General features: G+C 37.6%; 2 protein-coding genes across 2 annotated transcripts in view; one reads left to right on the top strand and one right to left on the bottom strand.

Annotated features, from left to right (window-relative positions):
- Nucleotides 1-103: 103 nt before the first annotated feature.
- Nucleotides 104-5,897, bottom strand: LOC129003847 (tektin-2-like). Its single transcript, XM_054432172.1, has 6 exons — nucleotides 5,530-5,897; nucleotides 4,853-5,069; nucleotides 3,034-3,248; nucleotides 1,623-1,845; nucleotides 922-1,145; nucleotides 104-470 (listed from the first exon to the last, which is right to left on the bottom strand). The coding sequence occupies exons 1-6, from the start codon at nucleotides 5,733-5,735 to the stop codon at nucleotides 269-271; spliced, it is 1,287 nt and encodes a 428-aa protein (XP_054288147.1). The 5' UTR covers nucleotides 5,736-5,897; the 3' UTR covers nucleotides 104-268.
- Nucleotides 5,898-7,968: 2,071 nt separating this feature from the next.
- LOC129003987 (AP-5 complex subunit zeta-1-like) overlaps nucleotides 7,969-21,451 on the top strand; it is a 34,913-nt gene continuing 21,430 nt past the window's right edge. The window contains exons 1-5 of the mRNA XM_054432354.1: nucleotides 7,969-8,072; nucleotides 8,510-8,714; nucleotides 9,814-9,968; nucleotides 17,334-17,557; nucleotides 20,944-21,131. Coding sequence (XP_054288329.1) covers nucleotides 8,041-8,072; nucleotides 8,510-8,714; nucleotides 9,814-9,968; nucleotides 17,334-17,557; nucleotides 20,944-21,131 — 804 coding nt within the window. The 5' untranslated portion in view covers nucleotides 7,969-8,040. The remainder of the gene's footprint in view (nucleotides 8,073-8,509; nucleotides 8,715-9,813; nucleotides 9,969-17,333; nucleotides 17,558-20,943; nucleotides 21,132-21,451) is intronic.

The following is a 21,451-nucleotide window of genomic DNA, read 5'->3' as shown; positions in this document are numbered from 1 at the left end:
TCTATACTCCCTCAACATCACTTTTATGACAAATTTGTAAATATATTTGGAATTATTGGGGTTCAATGATAAGGTAAAAATCCAAACTCAAACGAGTCACACACACACCACATTTTTATTTCAAAAGTACAAATCACTAGAGACAAAGGCGACCATTACAATTTTTGTCTTGTGATGGAGAAAGTTGAAGGAGATTAACATTTTAAGTGATTACTCAAGTGTTAAATTTTGAAGTGCTTCCAGGTGAGATTGAATGGTTACAGTTGAGCTAAGGTTCTGGTGGTATTTCGTCTTGCATTCTTGTCAGAACGATGTTTCGATCAGTTTGGGTAGAAGGTTCTGCTCTTCCTCCGGTTGACAATCTAGCTCTGAGGTCCAAACATCTCAGATCTGTTGTTAATGCTTGGTTTTTGTTGTACAACTCTCTGTCAATCACCATCAATTGATCTTCCAACATGTTGTAGGTTGCCCTGTAATTCAGGTTTGTAAATGTTTTGCCATAACTAATACTCAATGAAGTAGATTAAAAAGTATGTATAAATTTAATTCAATGAAACATATTCCTGCCAAGGAATTTTATCGAAAGTTCATGCAAACTCCTAAAAAATAAGATTTCATCAAACATGTTTGGTAAAAAGTGATAAAAAGTCTAACAAAGATTAACATTTCTAGTTAAGTTGATAAACTCGACTAATATTGACTAGGGCTGCTTAAAACATTGTATATTTGATTTGTTTGCACAGTCACAATTTTCTCCAACTTAATTTAATTTGGAGAAAACCTTTTTGTAAGCAATCGGACATGTAATTTAATGTTTTTTTTTACATGTTTTATTTTCAAATTTTTAAATTAACAAAATTGGGAAATTTTTCTAATTTTGTCAAGAGTATACATTTTTTGTATGGGGAACATATAACTCACTTGGCCGCATCAATTTTGTTCTGAAGGTCCTGCTGGGTTTTGCGCAGTTGACACACCTCATCATGCAGACCCAGCATAGGCTCGTCCCGGCACAGCTCTGCGCCAGGCCGGTACAACCGGTTCTCACACCTCGTCTCTGCAAGCTTCAACGCGTTTGTCTTGTCCAACAAAGCCTGCTCCAGGTTGTCAATTTCCTTCATCAGTCTGTCCATATATGGTAGTATCTATCGACAGGAAACCATGAATCAGTAATAGCTTAGATTGAGCACCCTCCTAAACAAAAAAGAAGACAACAACAGCTCTACAATTTTTGTATTAATATACAACATTGAAACTAAAACTAGAAAGACAGCGACAAACTGTCAACGGTACAGAGATCAAACACATCGTAAACCAGGAATGTCCAATCCACCACGTGTCCAAAGTCACATTTTCCGATAGACTCTACCACAATATACTAGTGACTGTGTGCATGTGTAAATACAGTATAGACATATAGTGTTAGTGATAAGAAGACCCCTGAAAATGCCACACAAACTGACAAAATGCATAAAGGTGACATAACATCAAGATCTTCAGACTACAACAACGAAGATAATCTAATAAAATTAATAATAGCATTGGATCTTTATGGTTGGATTAGACAGATGGATTCACACATCAAAGTGGCTATATTATATAACTAAAGCTGGCCATCTTACGTTGAATCTCTGCCAGTCCAGTTCGTTCTTGATACGTTGAGTCTCGTAGATTCTTTTCCTCAAGGCGAAGTTTGTCGCATCGTTCTGGGCTTTCATGTCGTTCTGGGCTCTCTCTCTTGGGACGTACATGGATTCTCTCAGCTTTTGAGCCGCAGCCAACTCATTGTCTGCCCTCAACTTGAGGTACTTACAGTGCTCGAGCCAGGACTCGTAAGATATCAGTCTGAGAAAAATTCATAAAGCGTGAAAAAAATTGATTGTTTGGTTTTTTCTAGGCTATGTTTAGAAAACACTTATCTTGCTTTAATAGCAATCTTTATCTTTAAAAACTATACGATATACTACCTAAACGTTTATTGTTAATTAGCACACCTGGATCTGAAGGTGTTTTAAAAAGAATATTACAAATACTGCTTTTGCAGGGTTCCAAATAAAATAAGTGAGCAATGCTATAATAAGTAGAGTAGTTCCGAATGAAATGTAATCGGTAATAAGCAAGTTTTTCATTTGGTACAAGTAAATATTCTCACATTTTTCATAATTCTGTTCATATTCAAGGTTTTGTCTACCAATCAGTTCAGGCGAGCCTCAGAAATAAGAGAAATGTTTTTACCACAGCTTGCCTCTTACCTTCTCTTGTCTTACCGTTCCCTCTGTTACTGGATAGAAAGATATGATAACATGGCTTTAGTCAGTCTTCTGTTATTTCAGGCTAGACACATTTAGCTGCAATAAAGTGACAAGTTGAGTACTTTACTCGGTACGTTAGGTATTGAGACAAGCGGGGTATCGAGTTGATTTTATACTTATTATTATTTATAACAACGATACTCAAGTTCTGCAATTGGTCGTTAGTTTTTGAATTTGTGGTCACACTATGCCTTGCGCTGCAATTAAAAACGTCAAGTGTTCAAGTTTTTGTATTGAATATTTGTTATTATAGTTTCAGAGTTTCCACTACTGGTTAACAGCGCTGAATACCATACAATACAAAATCAAGTAGGAATAATACCCCAAGTTTCCACTAAGAGTCAACCGCGCCACTAGTGAGTAGATAACTGTTGAAGTAAAATTGAATACATTTTACTCAACTTGACCACAGAGAAGTAAGGTACAGAGTAAACACACTATGGGACAATGTGCGCTCTCAGCTCTGGAATTTTGTGCCAAAAATATAATTGTAACGAGCAAGGAAGAGCCCAAACTGCCGGCACTGTTCGAAAAATTTCTATCACATAGGATCTTTTCTTCCTCCATCCTTGTAGTACACAACAGCAAGGGGGGGAGGCGGTGTTGGACTGTATCCTAGACACCACTTAAGTGTACCATGGAGTGTGTCCTCTGTTCCTTACTTTTTTGTGACTTGACTAAAAACTGGACTCGCCAAATAAGTTGTAATATTGCCACTGACTTGTTGGGCAGCCGAAGCGGGTTTGGCTTGTAGCTGATATTAGCGCAGTTCTTGTCCAGCCCGAGACTGTTGCGGCAGATCTCCAGAGCCTCGTCTTTGTCCAGCAGATCCTGCTGCAGCTGGAACCTCACCTCCTCCAGACGGTTAATCTGCTCCCACGCTGCGGCTGCCTTGTCCGTCAGCATCTTCTTGAGCGACTCCAGCGTGCTCAACTCCTGTCACCACAAACTGCTTGGTTAAAAAAAGCACATGATTTTTTGTGGGTTTTGGCACCATTTGAATGTTTTACGCTTTTTGTAAGGAAACAGATAAAAACCTGTATTTTTTACTTCTGAACATCAACATTTTGTTAGAATAAAGCATCATCAATAGCCTATAATGAAAAATGGTGCCTGGGCCGAGGCTCAACTTTGCTTGGGATCAAACTTTTTCGAGGGTTTGGATAAAAGTTAGACTGTTCATTCAAGTAACTCAACGACCTTTGGAGGGTTTATACAATTTAAGTTAAATTTGTTTGTGTCATTCGACAACTTTTGCTCAATAAAGGATGGTATTCAAGTAATGTAGGTTTGGTAACTTTTATTGAAAAGGGTTTCTGAAGCAAGTATTCTAATACGCCCTAACACTAATTTAATTTAAACTTTTTGTTATTTTCTTTGCACCTGCGTATGCTATTTCGTAAGTCAAGTAATCTAAGTAATTATATAAAATTATACATTTATACCTATTAATTTATTTAGATAAGTGACCGTCACCGTGTAGATTTCTCATCCTTATGGAACAGCTGAAACCAATTTTGTTGTTAGTTCTGTCCGGTGCACTGTAGAGGTCGTGTTTTGTTTACAGTTTGTTTCTTTTTATTTCAGTAATTTAAAACCCCGTATAAAAAAAAAACAAAAAAAAACAAAACAATCTAATCATAAACAATAACTCATTCCCTAGCTATATACAGTAAACCACAAATCATTAAATCAACCCTAAAAAATATAGAAACAAAATTTCTTCGACATTAGCGATCAGTGTAACCCGGACATAAACTAGACACAAAAAAATAAGCTTCAAAATTTACAATGGGGTGAGAAGTCTACTTTTGTTGGTTAGTCTATCCTGTTACTTGATAAAAGAGTACTGCAAAGCCATACGGTACTCAATTTTTTGTTAAACCATTAACTTTTAGTGACTGAAGTCACAGATTGTGCTAATGTCTAACATTCTATTTTAGACCATATTTTTTACCAAGATAGATGATGTGACATAACATGCTATTTTTTTTTTTTTTTTTTTTTTTTTTGTCCTAGGACGCTAGGCACGAGCCTGGGATTGTTTTTCACATTACTTCAGGCTAGACCTAGGGGTTGCGGCATTCTCACTTAGATAAAATCCATTGGTGACTTGGCGGGGATCGAACCCGGGACCTCAGGGACTGAAGTCCCGCGCTCTAGCCACTACGCCAGCTCGCTCCCCACATAACATGCTATAACAATATAACTTGTTGTATCAATTTGACTTAGACATAAATCAGTAGCCTACGTCTTTATAGTTCTATCACTGCTAAGTTAAAGGTTAAACAAAAAGTACAGTTGTTAACTTAGGTGTCGGGAGTGTTTCTAAAGAATTGTAGGTGAGGGTAAAATATAGTTTTTAATATGCAGTGCTCGATTTGTAAAAAACGAGGTGCCCAAACTGTAATCTATTTAATGTGATTAGCTATATTTATGCAAATATTTTTTTTTTTTTTAAATAAGGGAGGTACCAGGTTGCTGTTCCGCCGCAAACTGAGCACTGGTAATATTTAGTAATATTTAACCTCTTATCTCACATGTTTCAGTTCCGCTTCCCCCTCGTCCCTACACAGGTCGGCTCCTCCCCTCTGGTCTCGCATGCTTAGACACTCGTTGACAACCGTGAAGTTCAAGTTCAACCTCTCTATCTCTGTCTCGGTAATCTCCTTCTCCGATGACAACTCAGCGATTTCCTTCTCAATCGCTTTGAGACAACTTTCAATGAGTTCTCTCCAGCGAGAGACCTCTGTGATTCTGTAAAAAAGATAAATTCAGCACAGTAGTTAGTTTTTATATATATATAAATAGGTACCGGTATTCACATCCCTTGTGATTTTGTAAAATTGTGAATAAATGTTGCAAAATAGTTGACAGGAACACTATTTTTTAAGAGGATTGGCGGTGTTTTTAAATCCTGTATTTATTTGTCCACATAGGCAAGACGGACCTGAAAATAAAGGACTCCCCCAACAAATAATCTCAAGCTACTGAGTATTTTACCAACATTTTTTTGCAAACTTAAATCCACTGTGGTATTTACTCTCTATTAATCTCTGAAAATGAAACAAATTTAAATTTCACCAGCCAAGGCTAGCTGGCTACATCGTTTTGTTGTATTCATAAATACCTACAATCTTTAGGTATCTTATTCTTAAATGACACTCAAAATCCTATCTAGGTATTTCCCTATCTGCTTATCTTACTCCCAACTTACCGATCAGCCAGTCGTACGTTGTTGTGATACGTGTCCCACTGAGTTTTGCAGTTGGTTTCATTCCGCAGCTGTCTAGCTTCATTCCAAAGACTGAACGCATCGGCTCTCCGAGAGTCGCAAGTCTGTCGTAGCTCCGCTACCTTGCCGTGCCAATCCGGCAGCGCTACTTTGGATATGGGCTTCTCAAACGTTACTACCGACATCATCTTGAACTGCAGCTAAGAGTTCACTGTTTGAGGAGGCTAGACTGTTGAACTTAAATTTTATTTGACAAGTGTATTAAATACAATTATTTTTGTGAAATTTGGGATTAAAGTTCATGAATTTAATCCAATCAGACGTTTATATTTAGTTAAAAAACAAACTCATTATTTATCTTCTTTGGTCAAAATAAACATTAAACCAACTGTCTTATATAGATTTATCATCAATGGATCAGCTGAAGACTATTTTAAAGTTGGTTCCTTCCGGTTTATACAGGTCTTTTCCCCAATAGTCAATGGTTTTAGTTATTTATCTATCTTTAAAACACTGGACCGAGGTCAAATAAAACTATCTGATTGTAAACAGATTATAGGTACGTCGTTAACCAAACAAAAGCACAAAATGTAAAATCCATCCTGAAATAAAATAAAAACATTTAATTCATATCAGCATACTGCACAATACAAAACATGAAATACATAAAAATAGGATTTAAATTTTAGAGTAGTGTAAGAAAAGTCTATTGGTACTATAAAAATAATCAGTTTTATTGCTGATCCCAGCAGCAAAAATTGTATTAAGGTTATCAATAAAATTATTAACAAAACATAAGTACAGAACTTGTTCATTTTAACATCAATCATCACATTGTATTAAGCCCCCTCTTCAAAATCTTACCCAACAAACTATTCAAACATGAAAGTAAATAATAATGTTCAATACAAAACATATTAGACCTATTAAGCCGATGTTAAATAACACGAGATTAGGTATTGTATTTTAATCGGATTAAGACATTTAATATTAAAAACTGAAGATATAAGATCTGTTACCAGTGCCTATAAGTTTTATTTTCATGATTGATAAAGAATGAATATGAAGACCATAAATGGCATAAATAATGTGTACCAAGCTATCCAAAGCTTTACTGTGTACGTCTTAATTAACATGGGATGTTTTTATTTCTACAAATAGGCCTGTAAAATCTTCAATTTTTGCTCTGCAATCTTTTCCTCTTTGTCATCTAGAGGTACCTCAAATAGGCAAACCACTTGTTAAAATTAATTTTAGTAAAATTTTGTTCATATAAGTTACATTTTATGCACATACAATATAATGGTAATTCGGTACGGTATGTGTAAAGAATAGATTTTCTACTGGTAAAGTAGCAATTGTCGAAGCTGTTCAAGTTGATGATTTACCGAGGTATACTTAAATATTGAATAGTAAGACCTATTTAAGTTTCAAGAAGCATAAAATTAACATTTTTAACAATGAATAAATTTAGCAGTAGCTTTAATTATCTGAGATTAATGAGATTAACTGAAAAACCCCCCAAAAAATCACTTTTGTGAAATACCTTTAGTAAGGCATGTCTAAAAGATTCTTGGTAACAGTAACATAGAAACAACATAAAGAAGAACATTAAAATATAGTTCCTAATATTCTAGAATAAACTCCATAATTGATATTTTTAGTGTGGAAAGAAATAATTATGGTTTTAAAATTACAGCTAGGCTCAAAAAAGTACCAAAAATAAAAATATGGCTGAATGATGTGTAGGCCTACTTCACTGGTCACTCAACTTTTCTTGGTGCAATCAGAATGCACAAGATGTGTCAATAATGAGCAGGGCATTTAAATGGTTGCTAAGCAACAGCCATTGTTGTTCCCATAGAGACCAAATGCCAATGGATAAAACTACATTCATTTACTCTCCCATCCACATACCACCCATCCTCATAATAAGATTTTGTATTAGGTACCGGTAGCTGTTTACAAATCGTAACAATATTAGTCCAATAGGCCTTATTACTGAATAATAAATTTTTAAAGATAAAAAATTTAATCTTTTTAACATAAAAAAATGTCTTATTTTGCTTCAGATAAAAAATATATATTCTTAAACATGTTTCCTCAGTTTTAAACTATAAGGAATAAAAATCTTTAACAAAGAGTACATTTTATTTACAAAATTAATTTATTTTGCTCAATCATTGATTGTTTCTTATTCCCCTTCCCCCCTTCCCAATACAATTCTGATTAAAATTCTTATATTCAATGATAGTTTTACATTATCCTTTTACACAGGCCTCACTCAATGCTTACAAAAAACAGCTGTGCACCATTGGTCGACAGACAGACAAAATGTCAACATTGTCAACATCAACAAACAACAACACAATCAGCTGGTTGGTATTGATGTTTTGTAAATAAAACCAAAGAAATAAGAGTGTTTGTTTAGTTTTGACTAAAAACTATGTGTTGAATAATTTCAGATTTAACCAAATAAATTGGACTAAGACAATGGATTTGAGAAAAGTGTTAATCCAGTCAAGGTAAGGATTTTCGACCTAGCCTAATTTAATCAATCTGTGAAAAATAATGTTAGGATAGTGTTCCAGCTTACTTTTTCTTAAAGCATTACAATCTAAGGCTCCATTTAGGTTAATAATATTTTTAAGGCTTTATGGTACATAAATTTACAAATAATCTCTGAACCTCACTGTATAGGCCTAGACTCAACCTCTGAAGAGCTCTGTAGTTATAGGCCTTCTTGTGCACATTCAAAAGGTTACTTAGTGCAAAAAAATAAGTTCACATCAATCAAATTTCCTTAAATCATATTTACAAAAGCATTTTTAAACCCTATCATGTATGTCTTAATTTGTTGATTAACTTTGCTTTTCCATAATTTACTTACGTACAGTACAGTAAGTTCCAACCAAAGATTGTTTTTCATGTAAAACAATTTGCGTGGCTGGTGATCTTACAGGAAACTTCCTGCCCAGGACGTGGAAAGATTGTGGGAAAGCATATACAAACATAATGTGAAAGCAGAGATTCTTAGCTCTATCTTAGCCTTTTACCAACATCACAGAGTGTACCCGCCACCTGTACAGAGGGCGTTTGACTCTCTTCTTATTGCGTTCACTGGCGCAAAGGTGCCTCGTAAGCTACGGACACTGCTCTTCCAAACAGTAAGTTGTATTCTAAATCTACAATTACACCAATCGCCCAAAAACTGTTTATGAACTTGTTAGACTAGCCAGGAATTGCTTAACTTATAAGGCATATAAGTTATTAGTCACTGTAAGCTTTGTCTCTTTAGATAACATTTCAAATGTACTGCTACTTAATTGTTTGAAATAGGAGTAGGCCTATAAATGTAAATGATAATACTTATATACATTGTTTGAAATGGGTATACAAATTTAAAAGTTTGTAAACTATATTGATTTCAAATAGATTATTTAAAAGGAATAACTATAAATTTTATGTGCAAACATTTTATTTATAAATACTTGTTAGGTGTTATAGAAATGCATTAAACAACAACAACAACATTAAATTACACAAAATTAGGTTGCACAGATGTGAAAATAGGCCTATAACATTATTTTGGCAACAAGCAGTGTTCTTTTTCATTCTGCATAGTGATAAAAAAAACTAGCTTAAACATGTAGGCCTACAGTTTTTATGTTTTCTTTTTTTAAATTAAAAGTATGATATTCGTACACAATATTGTACAAGTGTAGTAGCTAGGCCTACCTCTTCCATTCGGACTGGACCGGACCGAAACTGGCAAGTGTAGCCACTGCTTTACTCTCTGTGGATTTTTTCACTCTGTTGTTCGGTAAAATTGTGTAACCTCAGGCAAGAATATTTCTTACAAATTGTCTTTTCAAGTTCATCAAAATGATTTTCACCAGGATTTTGACTTTAAAAAATTACTACCGGTAACCCTATCTGGGCAGTAGGAATAGACAGGCCCTGATACTTCCTTCACCACTGTAGGCCCTGCCACAACTAGCGGCTTCAATTCGCAACCTAAATTGCCAGTTGTTTCTTAGTCACTGGTGTCTACTAATGTGGAATTAATTTGACTTAAGTATGACAATTTTTGTTAGTCATTACATTTTACAAAATACACACCTCTTTTGTAACTGTCTAAAACCAATTTCCAATATTTAAGTAATCTTAGGTTTTAAGGATAATAAGCTAGATAAGATAAAATCAGAAGCAAAACTGTGTAGGCCTACTGTTAATATTGATCAACAATATACAAAATGTAATCAGGTGGAGGAGATGTGTCATTGGCTTAGTCCCTCTTGTGTCACGGACACAGTGAAGCTGTCAATGAGTCCTAGCGTTGTGGCCGGCTTGTTGCCGTGTTTCCTCATCAACAAGGACATTCCTCTACCCTCAAACAATGCTTACGAGTGGTTGATTGGGTAAGTATTGGTAACAGTGACCACATGTAAATTGTTTGCTCCTGATAATGTTTATTTTTTTTGTTTATTTAAGTTTCCTAAATAACTTCTTGATTGACATCGTACGTGTTATTGAATTACCTGAAAGTACAACAATATGTCAAATAACACTTGTAATAATATGTTCACACTTATACTATTCACGCTAAAGACACACATAAAAGATGGTAAGTGGTGATCGATTTGGCTATTGGGTATGATGATTGGAGTGTCCAATCGAAATCGATCACCACTTACCATCTTTTTTATTTAAGCCTATATATGTATTACAAGAATAAGAATAAGAATAAGAAAGTTTATTGCCATTGACCAAGTTGTACATAGGAATAGGCATTGTCAAATTACATTAAATAAAATATCACTAAACATGTTCATATCTATAGATAACAAAGATTAAGAATAACGATTGAGAGTTTTGATTTACAGTATGAAAGATTCGGCTTTAATTTTATAATTCATGAAGTCCTTAACTGAGTAAAATGGGTTAGCTATGAGACAGTTATGAATTTTTGACTTAAAAAGAGGAAGAGAAAGGCTGTCTGCCTGAAGAGGCTCGGGCAGCTTATTATAAAATTTCACACAATTAAGTGTAACGAGTTATTTTTCCTAGGGGGGTAAATATTTGCTATTTGGCCGCGCACCGATTGTTGAGGTAGGCAAGCGGCGGCGGCGAACCTGGCTAGCGCCCTTTGACCCGGCTTATCAGTGCCGATAAGCCTGGGATATCCTAGTTTCTCAGGATAGCCTAGGACAGACATTCTAGTGGTGGATCTCGGACAGTCAAGAAGTGAGTGTTGGTGTCCTGTGCCTGTGGAGACGTCCAGTGGTGTACGTGACAGTGGTGTCGGAGTATGCTGGTGGTGTGATCGCGCCGAGTGTTGGTGTAAGTTGGGTACTGACCCACTTGTGGTGAGTGGACGACTTGATATTATTGGTTTGATAATATTAATATCTGGTTTTATTGCGAGAGTTAGAGTTGTAACCGTGCTGGTCAAAGCCTGACGGTAGTTAGGATTTATATTAGTCAGGAATAAGATTAAAGTGTATTCCTGACGGTTCTGGGCAGGTGCTAGAGCGCAAATAATATAATTTAATTGACTGTAGTAGATATTATTTTGCGTTGTACCTAGAGTTAGTTATATTACTAATAACTCTGAGGCCCGACAAACCTAGGCTGCACGATTTAGCGTGCGTAGTTGGAAGCACGAGGCCAGCAGGCTAGTAGCTAGTTTTATTAGCCTATTAACAGAAGCCCAGCTAAGTAACATAAAGTTGGTAGTAGCAGTAGCAGTAGTAGGGTTGTTATTGGTTATTCATTTGATTATTTTAATTTAACCTGAACAGCTTGCTTAGTAATCCAACACGTTAGCTTGGTAGCTTGGATAGCGGAGTACCGGCTATCAGATAATATATTTATCTAGTGTTTGGAACGCATTTAATATTTATTTATCTGCTACTAAGTAGCTCAATATTTTAATAGTGCAATCGCCATTTAGTTTTGCTTGTTTGGCTTGGTATTTATTGAGACCAGCCACTAGTGGTGTAGTCACTCTACCTATAGTGTACTTGTATATTATTATGTGGTACGATTATTGAGTGGACTGTTCGATTCTTAGCTTGGGCATTAGAGTTGTGTATTGGATTATAGTGGCCTAGTAGACCCCGCCTGGTGATAACACGCGTTGTGGTTTTTATTGGCAAGTCGTCGTGTAACTCACCGTGTTTTAGGCACTCTGGGCTTAACTATTGGATAGTTAGGACGAAGCCCGAGTTGCGTAGTCAGCAACGACCCCCTAGGAGTGTGGAGAATCGGCGTAGGCCTGGTAGTGATTATTGCACGTTTGTTTGGTGACTTGTTTTTGACTTGTTCACAGTGCCCGTGTATGAGCCAGTCCTATACCGGTTAGACCCGGCTATTGGCCTAGTGGTTTCCCTGACCTTATCGCAGACCCTGGAACTTTACCCAGCCATTGTAGGCTGAGCTATCCCCGGCAAACGGTTGCGACTGCACTGCACTTTTAATATTTATATTTTCCAGTGCAGAAAATTTCGTCGCAAGATGGCGCCCGAACAGGGACTGAGGTTGGCAGTGGTGCTGAGTTGCTGACGTATTAACGGCGCCCGAACAAAATAAATTTATTTGTGCAGATTTGCTGCGGACTTGTGCAGATTGGCTGCGGACCTGAGCTGTTGAGCAGAGTTTTAGGCAGACCTGCTGTGATTTTATAGTCGGTTGGGTAGGCCTAACCTGTTTTCTGTTACAGCGTGGTGTGTTGTGAACCCTAATTTATTTAGTGGTTGTATACATAGATATTAGTTAGTAATTTTAATTTTGCTAATTAATTGAGCCTTATCATTGGATATTATTCGAGTGAGAACCCTTATTGTGTATTTGTGGTTTGACTTTCACACCCATAATTGGTTTGATTTATTATTTTGCTAATTAATTGAGCTTTATCATCGAATATTATTTGAGTGAGAACCCTTATTGTGTATTTGTGGTTTGACTTTCACACCCATAATTGGTTTGATTTATTATTTTGCTAATTAATTGAGCTTTATCATCGAATATTATTTGAGTGAGAACCCTTATTGTGTATTTGTGGTTTGACTTTCACACCTATAATCGGTTTGATTTATTATAACGGTGTTAAATATATTTTAATTGGTTACGCCCTTATTTTTGCGGATTTGTCGTGGTGTTTTGAATTTTAAATATGGTTGTGACTACGAGTACGACGTCTGTGCTGGGCGGTACGCCTATTACGTCTACTATTGCTACGACTAGTTCTGGGGTTAGCTCCGAACTGTCGGTGATGACGACATCGTCATTGTGGCCGGCGTCTTCGCCCGTTTGGCCGACAATTTCTTCGGTAGTGGCTACGACGGTGACAACTTCGTTGACCTATTCCGCGCCAGTGACTATGTCCTTGGGGTCGCAGCCCCGGGACGGTCGCGTGGGTTGGATCTATGACCTCTCGAAAGGGGAGCTCATGAGAACGATGGACCAGTATGGTTTGGTGACCACTGGTACTTCTGCGGAATTACGGCAGCGATTCTCATCGTTTTGGAAGCAGCGGAATGCCCGTCGGTACAGCGATGATAGGCTGTGTACGGCTGGGGCTGCTGCACCGGCATATGTACCGCCGGCTACTACAACTGTGGAGCTTCCTGACCCCCCGAGAACCGTACCTCAGGTACTGGGTAATACGGAATCTAACCAAATAGAGGTAGGGGAACTTAGCAGGGAGTTAGAGGCGGTCAAAGAGATTCTTGGGTTGTCTTTGGAGACTGATACCCGGACTCTTCGAGAACAACTTGCATTGGTGGTGCGACAGGCGAGAGGCTCGCCGAGTAATGGGGTCGGCTATGGGTTCGAAAGACCCGCCATCCCTACGTCCCCTGTTGTGGCTGCTCAGCTGTCTACCTTTGGGTTACCAAGTAGACCCGAGGGATGGCAGCGGCCCAATGATAATTCAGAGAGACCAGTCCGTCCTTCTAGCTTAGAGCTGCCACGAGGCTCGGGTATACTCTCGAACGAGGCCAGCAGGGTGGAGCCAAAGGATTGCTCCAAAGTATGCAACACGGTACGGAAGTGGGGTTTGAGGTTTGATGGCCGACGAGACCCAGTGTCCTTCCTGGAGCGTCTTGAGGAGCTGATGGGGTCCTACTCTATATCATCAGAGGACCTGCTCAGAGCGCTACCGGAGCTTCTGCAAGGTTCAGCACTTCTTTGGTACAGGAACTGCAAGGAGCTCCTGTATTCTTTTGAAGCTTTCCGGCATCAATTTGAGATCCAGTTCCTTCCACCTGGTTATCAGAGGAATTTGGATGAGGAGATCCGGAAAAGGACGCAGGGTGAGACCGAACACTTCCGAGATTATGTCGTGGCCATAAGTACCTTGCTTAGGCGTAGCGGTACGTTGTCGGAGCATGGTAGATTGGACCTAATCTACAATAATATGCGTCCAGAGTACAAGCTGATGGTGCGACGGCGGGACTTCAGCAACCTGGCCGAGATGGTGGAGTTGGCTGAAGACTATGAGGCCTATCTAAGAGAGAAGGCGGCCTTCCGACCTCCTCCTTCTCCAAACGTAGCGCTGGTTTTGGAAACCGCCTACACACCCAAAAAGAAGGTGGAGAAGCGCGCCGAAACTGCCGCCGTCGAGAAGCGGAGTTTCGAGAGACCATCTCCGGAAGCCGAGTCGCGTGGGCGGGTAGCTTTGAAGTCGGATCGGGTCCACGGTCAACGGCCCGTGACAGCAGCTAGAGCGCCTGAGGGTCCAAAGGGGACGGTGAAATGTTTTAGGTGCCAGGAGATTGGTCACTTTGCCCGAGAATGTGGTAAACCAAGGACCGTCTCCTGTTTTGGGTGTGGCAAACCTGGTTTGACGGTGAGTCAGTGTGGATGTCGGGCGGGAAACGGCAGGCCAGCTCAGACATCAGGAGGTCAACTGGGCAAGGCCACCCAAAACGAACGACCTCAGAAGAGTGGTCCGTTTGGCTCGGAAAACTAAACAGCCTGGTTGGTGGAGTAGACGAGAACCGGCTGGTTTCGGAGACAAGGCCCTTTGTTGAAGTTGTGCTGATGGGCAGCGTTTTTAAGGCATTATTGGACACTGGCTCCGTAGTTAGCTTGGTTGGGCGAGGAGTCGCCAACCATCTTCAGCACCAGGGTGTAGAGCCGTGTAAGCAAATCGATCCTCTGAGGATGGCAGAGGGGACACAGTCAACGGCCGAGTATTCGTTTCGGCTGGCAGGAGAAGCTGCGGGAAGACGGTGGATAGGAGATGCCTTGTACGTCCCCACTCTCACCACAGACATGATTCTGGGTATGGATGTCATCCGAGACCTCGGATTGGTGACATGTGGGACAGAGGTAGTAAGAATGGGCGTGGGTGATGACTGTTCTGGCCAAGGTGGCCGCATAGACAGTGTCAAAATTGGTGACGAAGACCCCGAAGGCCCTTGCAATGGAAATCCCCGTCTGGTTCCTGATGACAAATCATTCAGCACCACGTTGGCTGGTAGTGGCGAGTAGAAGAGTTTTTCTTTGTTTTAAGTTTGAGACCTGTGGTGTAGGGTTCACCATTGGGTTAGGGGTTGGAGTATTTTGTTTTGGCCGGAGTTCAAAGATTTTTTTTTCTTTTTGGCCGTTTTCTTTTTTTTCATCCCGATGTAAGTGGGGGATGTAACGAGTTATTTTTCCTAGGGGGGTAAATATTTGCTATTTGGCCGCGCACCGATTGTTGAGGTAGGCAAGCGGCGGCGGCGAACCTGGCTAGCGCCCTTTGACCCGGCTTATCAGTGCCGATAAGCCTGGGATATCCTAGTTTCTCAGGATAGCCTAGGACAGACATTCTAGTGGTGGATCTCGGACAGTCAAGAAGTGAGTGTTGGTGTCCTGTGCCTGTGGAGACGTCCAGTGGTGTACGTGACAGTGGTGTCGGAGTATGCTGGTGGTGTGATCGCGCCGAGTGTTGGTGTAAGTTGGGTACTGACCCACTTGTGGTGAGTGGACGACTTGATATTATTCGTTTGATAATATTAATATCTGGTTTTATTGCGAGAGTTAGAGTTGTAACCGTGCTGGTCAAAGCCTGACGGTAGTTAGGATTTATATTAGTCAGGAATAAGATTAAAGTGTATTCCTGACGGTTCTGGGCAGGTGCTAGAGCGCAAATAATATAATTTAATTGACTGTAGTAGATATTATTTTGCGTTGTACCTAGAGTTAGTTATATTACTAATAACTCTGAGGCCCGACAAACCTAGGCTGCACGATTTAGCGTGCGTAGTTGGAAGCACGAGGCCAGCAGGCTAGTAGCTAGTTTTATTAGCCTATTAACAGAAGCCCAGCTAAGTAACATAAAGTTGGTAGTAGCAGTAGCAGTAGTAGGGTTGTTATTGGTTATTCATTTGATTATTTTAATTTAACCTGAACAGCTTGCTTAGTAATCCAACACGTTAGCTTGGTAGCTTGGATAGCGGAGTACCGGCTATCAGATAATATATTTATCTAGTGTTTGGAACGCATTTAATATTTATTTATCTGCTACTAAGTAGCTCAATATTTTAATAGTGCAATCGCCATTTAGTTTTGCTTGTTTGGCTTGGTATTTATTGAGACCAGCCACTAGTGGTGTAGTCACTCTACCTATAGTGTACTTGTATATTATTATGTGGTACGATTATTGAGTGGACTGTTCGATTCTTAGCTTGGGCATTAGAGTTGTGTATTGGATTATAGTGGCCTAGTAGACCCCGCCTGGTGATAACACGCGTTGTGGTTTTTATTGGCAAGTCGTCGTGTAACTCACCGTGTTTTAGGCACTCTGGGCTTAACTATTGGATAGTTAGGACGAAGCCCGAGTTGCGTAGTCAGCAACGACCCCCTAGGAGTGTGGAGAATCGGCGTAGGCCTGGTAGTGATTATTGCACGTTTGTTTGGTGACTTGTTTTTGACTTGTTCACAGTGCCCGTGTATGAGCCAGTCCTATACCGGTTAGACCCGGCTATTGGCCTAGTGGTTTCCCTGACCTTATCGCAGACCCTGGAACTTTACCCAGCCATTGTAGGCTGAGCTATCCCCGGCAAACGGTTGCGACTGCACTGCACTTTTAATATTTATATTTTCCAGTGCAGAAAATTTCGTCGCATAAGTTTAAAAGAATTACCTGTGATGGCCAGCCTGTGATGTGGTATATCCAGTTGTTCCTTGTTTCGTGTATGGTGGAAATGGTAATTCTGCCTGGTGGAAAACTCATTGAGATTAGCTTTAGTGTATATAAGTACATTGTAGATGTGTAAGTTAATGATTGTGCAAATGTTTAGTCTGACAAAAAGTGGCTTGCAGTGCTCCGCAGGGCCAGCCCCCGACATAGTGCGGATGACTTCTTTTACCATCTTATTACCATAGTACCTTCTTTTACCATAGTATTTACCATCTTGTAAGAAAACAGTTTAATTGTAAATATATTAGGCCTATTACAACTGTTATTTGACATATTTTTCTACTTTCAGGTAGAGTTTTCAAGAGATCATTTCAGTACCAAAGTGTGATACTTATAATTCTGTATACTGTGTTAATGTATTATTTTTTTCTCAAGTGATAATTTATTTATAAAAAAACCTGAAGAAATCAATTGTTAATGATTGTATCTGCAAGAATCTCAACCCGTAGCCATTGCAGTGAACCAGATAGCTCTAACTTACAAAATGGTTTGGGGCAAAATTTTAAAACTTCATGTTTGAGGGTCAAAAATGCAAATAGATTTTTTTAAATACCGTACTGTTAACTGATCTGGTGGTCCCTGTTTATTCTAGCTCTCTGACAAGTCCAGGATTGTGTTTAGAAGACAGAGCTAGAGTGTTGAGATTTCTAATGACAACACTACCAGGTGATCTGACCCCTTCACTCAATAAACAGCTGATCTTGTGGCTCTCCTATTCCCGTTCACCGCAGACGACAAGTGGGCTGTTCAGATCAGCTGATGTCACTGAGCTGGATGGTTCTTCTGCTGTGGGCATATGCACAGCTTTCACCTTAGGTAATTTGTTAAGGGGATGTGCCTCCATCTATAGGCCATTTTATAAAATATTTTGACTTTTTTCAAAAGTGACAAATTTTTATTCCTTAACCCTAGATCTGGCGGCGTCGTCTGCTAGCCGTGCACCTGTGAGATGGCAGAGGTTTTGGTCAACTTTGGTAGTGGCCTCATTAAACTGTTAATAACTCTGTTATATTGAATGGAAAACACAATAAATTATATATATTATGATTCAGCACAAAACAATGAACAATTTAGTGAAAGTTATTTATTTTTTTACTCATAGTTGTCATAGTAACAAAGAGATAAGTTTATTTTTTTTTACTTTGAAAAATAAAATTTGAAATTTTATTGATTATAAGAAGTTTTACAATTTTTTTTTCTTATAAAGATATATTGGAAAAAGTTTGGCAGTTTAGTACTCTACATAGTAATATAAAGACTTTTGGAATAATTGTAAAAGGATTAGTAAAAAGTCAATAAATCTTTCAAAATGTGTTTTCACAAAAAAAAAAACGCAAATAAAATTTTGAGTGATGTCAAAAATAGTAATAAATTCCAAGAGTCAATAAAAGTTGCATGTTTATACTCAAAAACCATAGGGCTTTCAATAAATATTTGTATTTTACTGATTATTGCAACTGAAAAAATTAAAAAACTCAAAATATAAACAACTTCTACATTTTTTATGAAAAATGTATAACATATTCGCATGAATGAAATGATTATAAAATCTTCAATACCTCATGTATGAAATTCTGAGATATAAATTTTGTTACTAATTTTATGTACTTTTAGAATATATATAGGGTTTTTTGCTAAACCTAAGTAATAAGTCTCCTATAGAGTGTTTTGTAGAAAGTCGCAACCGAAAAATTCATTTTCGAAAAAAGTGACAAGTCATTACAAAGTGATATGGTGAAAAAAAACAAGTCATAAACTGGGTTGAAAAACATTGAAATATATATTTTATGACTAAATATGATTATTACAAATATTTACAAAGTAAGCCTACATTGTATTTGGCATACAAAATTAAAATCGGCTAAGCCTACGCAAAAAATTGGCTGCCAACCAAAAAATGAAATAGCCTTGGCCTAAATTAGAAATAAACTAATAATGAAGAAAGTATATTTACAAGCATGGTTATAGGCTATAAACTGTACAAACAAAAAAGTAATAGGCCTAAATTATAAAAAAACTTTATTAATAAGTCGCCTAAAGAGTTTTGTACTGCACTGTCACAGCACTATAAAAAATCACCTGTTTTCAAAATTTCCCACTCACGTATATAGAAACGCCCGTAGATGTTTTATATATGAAAAATAAAGCCCGTAATCTCATCTTCACAACAGTATAGGTTGTTAGTAATTTATTCCATCATAACACAACGAAATATGTGTTTGAGTGTGCCAATGACAAATTCGGCTCAATGAGCCTCTGCCATCTCACACTACACTTGCCAAATTCGGCTCATTGAGCCTCTTGCCAGATGTAGGGTTAATTATTACTGAACATGTATGCAAAGTTTTATTTGATTTGGAGAATTTTTTCAGTGATTTTTATAAAAAAATTGAAGACGTTGCGCCTAGCAACAATAAGTAGAAAGAAAACTTTAAACGGCGTCATAGATAAAACATACTCCCTTAGTAGATTTCCCATCCTTATGGAACAGCTGAAGCCAATTTTATTTGTTAGTTCTGTACGGTTTTCTGTAGAGGTCGTGTTTTGTTTACAATTTGTTTCCCGTTATTACAGCCATTTAAAACCTCGTTTAACCAAATAATACGATCTAATCATAAACAATAACATGTCCCCTAGTTATATAACCAAACGGTAAAGCACAAATCAAGAAATTAACCCTAAAATAATAGAAGCAAAGTTTCGTCGACACTAGCGCCTTTGTGTCACGTACATGAACTAGACACGAAAAACGTGCTTCAAAATGTACAATGGGATGAGAAGTCTACTTGTGTTGGTTAGTCTATGACGGCGTTTTCTCAAAACTACGTTTTTTCATTTACTACATTTACGTAAGTTTGAATAACTTTAAAACTACTTATTATTTTTCAATGAAATTTTAACCAGACGTTCTTAATAGTATTTAGAAGGTTTGTGTGTATAGAGAACATCCTGCAATAATTTATTCCTATAAAATTTTATGTTTTACATTAAAAATCTGATCTTTTCGTGTAACATTTTTCATATTATTGTAAAAAGGTCTACTAAAGCTGCATTTGTTGAGTTACCATAGTTACAATACACATAAATGTTCATTGTTATGTGGGAAAGTAAAATATGTTTACTTTTTTACATTATGTTGATAAACAAAAAAGTTATTCAAAACTGAAATTTTTAAAAAAAATTCTTAAAATTTTGAAATTTACCCCAAAGTGACCAAAAATTGATTTGGATAACATTTTTTCTATATATAAATCCTCTAATTTGGTGAAATAGAAACAGAATAAACCCACAAAAGCCATTTAAAATAAATAATTTTAAAAAAGTCTTAGAAGGAGGCATATCCCCTTAAATTACAAAACAATTTAAATCAGACCTATTATACAAGTTTGAGTCGTAGCCTTTAATTGTATGTAAATATTTGCTGTGTGTTTCTGATGAGCATCTATATAGAATCATTAGCATTGACTAGCCAGCACTTGTAAGGTGGCATCGCTCCATATGCTGCTACGAAGAAAAATTACAAACATCTACCTACTTCTTACAGATGTGCAAAAAGTTCCTTGACTTTAAAGGTTACAATTAGCATAGCATATAAGAAACCTTATCAGTCTTTTCATTAGCATTCTCTGAAGCCTCCAGAACCTTAAGACTTCAACCTCAAATGCTTATAAAATTGGACACATTAAAGATAATCCGGGATAAAACGTTAAATTTGGTGGGCAATTAATTATTATCAGACATATTAGAAAACCCCTAGAAAGTTTATAACCCATAAACATGTAAACGACTCAGTATGAATTTTGCTCCGTCCACAGCAACCGGTCAAACTAGATTCATCTTATGCAGTTCAAATCAACCAAAATGTTTATCCAATTTAAATAACTAATTAAAAAAGACAATTTTAAATTAAACGATTTATACTTAAGAAAGCAAATCTTAAAAAGGTTATATTTAAGAAACAATAAATCACTGCATCGTAAATCAGGTATTAGCCTAAAAAATAAATAGAGTAAATAAACAAAAATACTACGCCTATTTTAAGTAATGTTTTAATACTGCGCCAAAAATAATCTTTTAACATTCCACTTAACAACTGATGTGCTACCTTTTACCAGCTACCAAGCAAAAACTGATTACTACAACATTTATTTTTACTAAATTATCCTTATCAGTCACTAGATCAGTTAACATGTGTGTAATAGTTTCCAGTATCAGTGAACTGCACTATCTGAGCCTAGTGGCTTTTTCTGGCATTAGAAAATACCTGCGTTGTACCAGGGACTCGGTTGATACAGCCCTGGTCAATGCTGTGTGCAGTTACTGCAGCACGCTGTTGGCACAAGCTGGCAAGCGGCCTACCCAACCACACGACAAGCTGGTAGTGGCAGCGGTAAGTTGCATTATGCAGTGTAAAATATATAACTAACTACAGTAATAATATAGGAAATTTATTCCTTATTGCAGTGGTACCACCTGTTTCTTTAAAATATCCCTCGTTATGATTTTTCAAAACATACCGTGTTTGGCAGTTTTGTGACGCGTACATGGTGCAAATGACTTTGCTTGAAATTTTTGTTCACATTAGGGCTCAATTACAGTCATACCTTTGTGAAATAAAGTTCATCTTTAAAACAAAGTGTAAGATTAGAATCTTATCTTACTAACGGTGTAAAAATTATTCCACTCTACAATAGTTTTTAACCATTTATT

This window comes from Macrosteles quadrilineatus, unplaced genomic scaffold (assembly GCF_028750875.1).
Source record: "Macrosteles quadrilineatus isolate MER2022 unplaced genomic scaffold, UCM_ALF_1.0 Scaffold_9__3_contigs__length_116548681, whole genome shotgun sequence".
Lineage (NCBI taxonomy): Eukaryota > Metazoa > Arthropoda > Insecta > Hemiptera > Cicadellidae > Macrosteles > Macrosteles quadrilineatus.
This window is presented reverse-complemented; position numbering and strand designations above follow the sequence as displayed.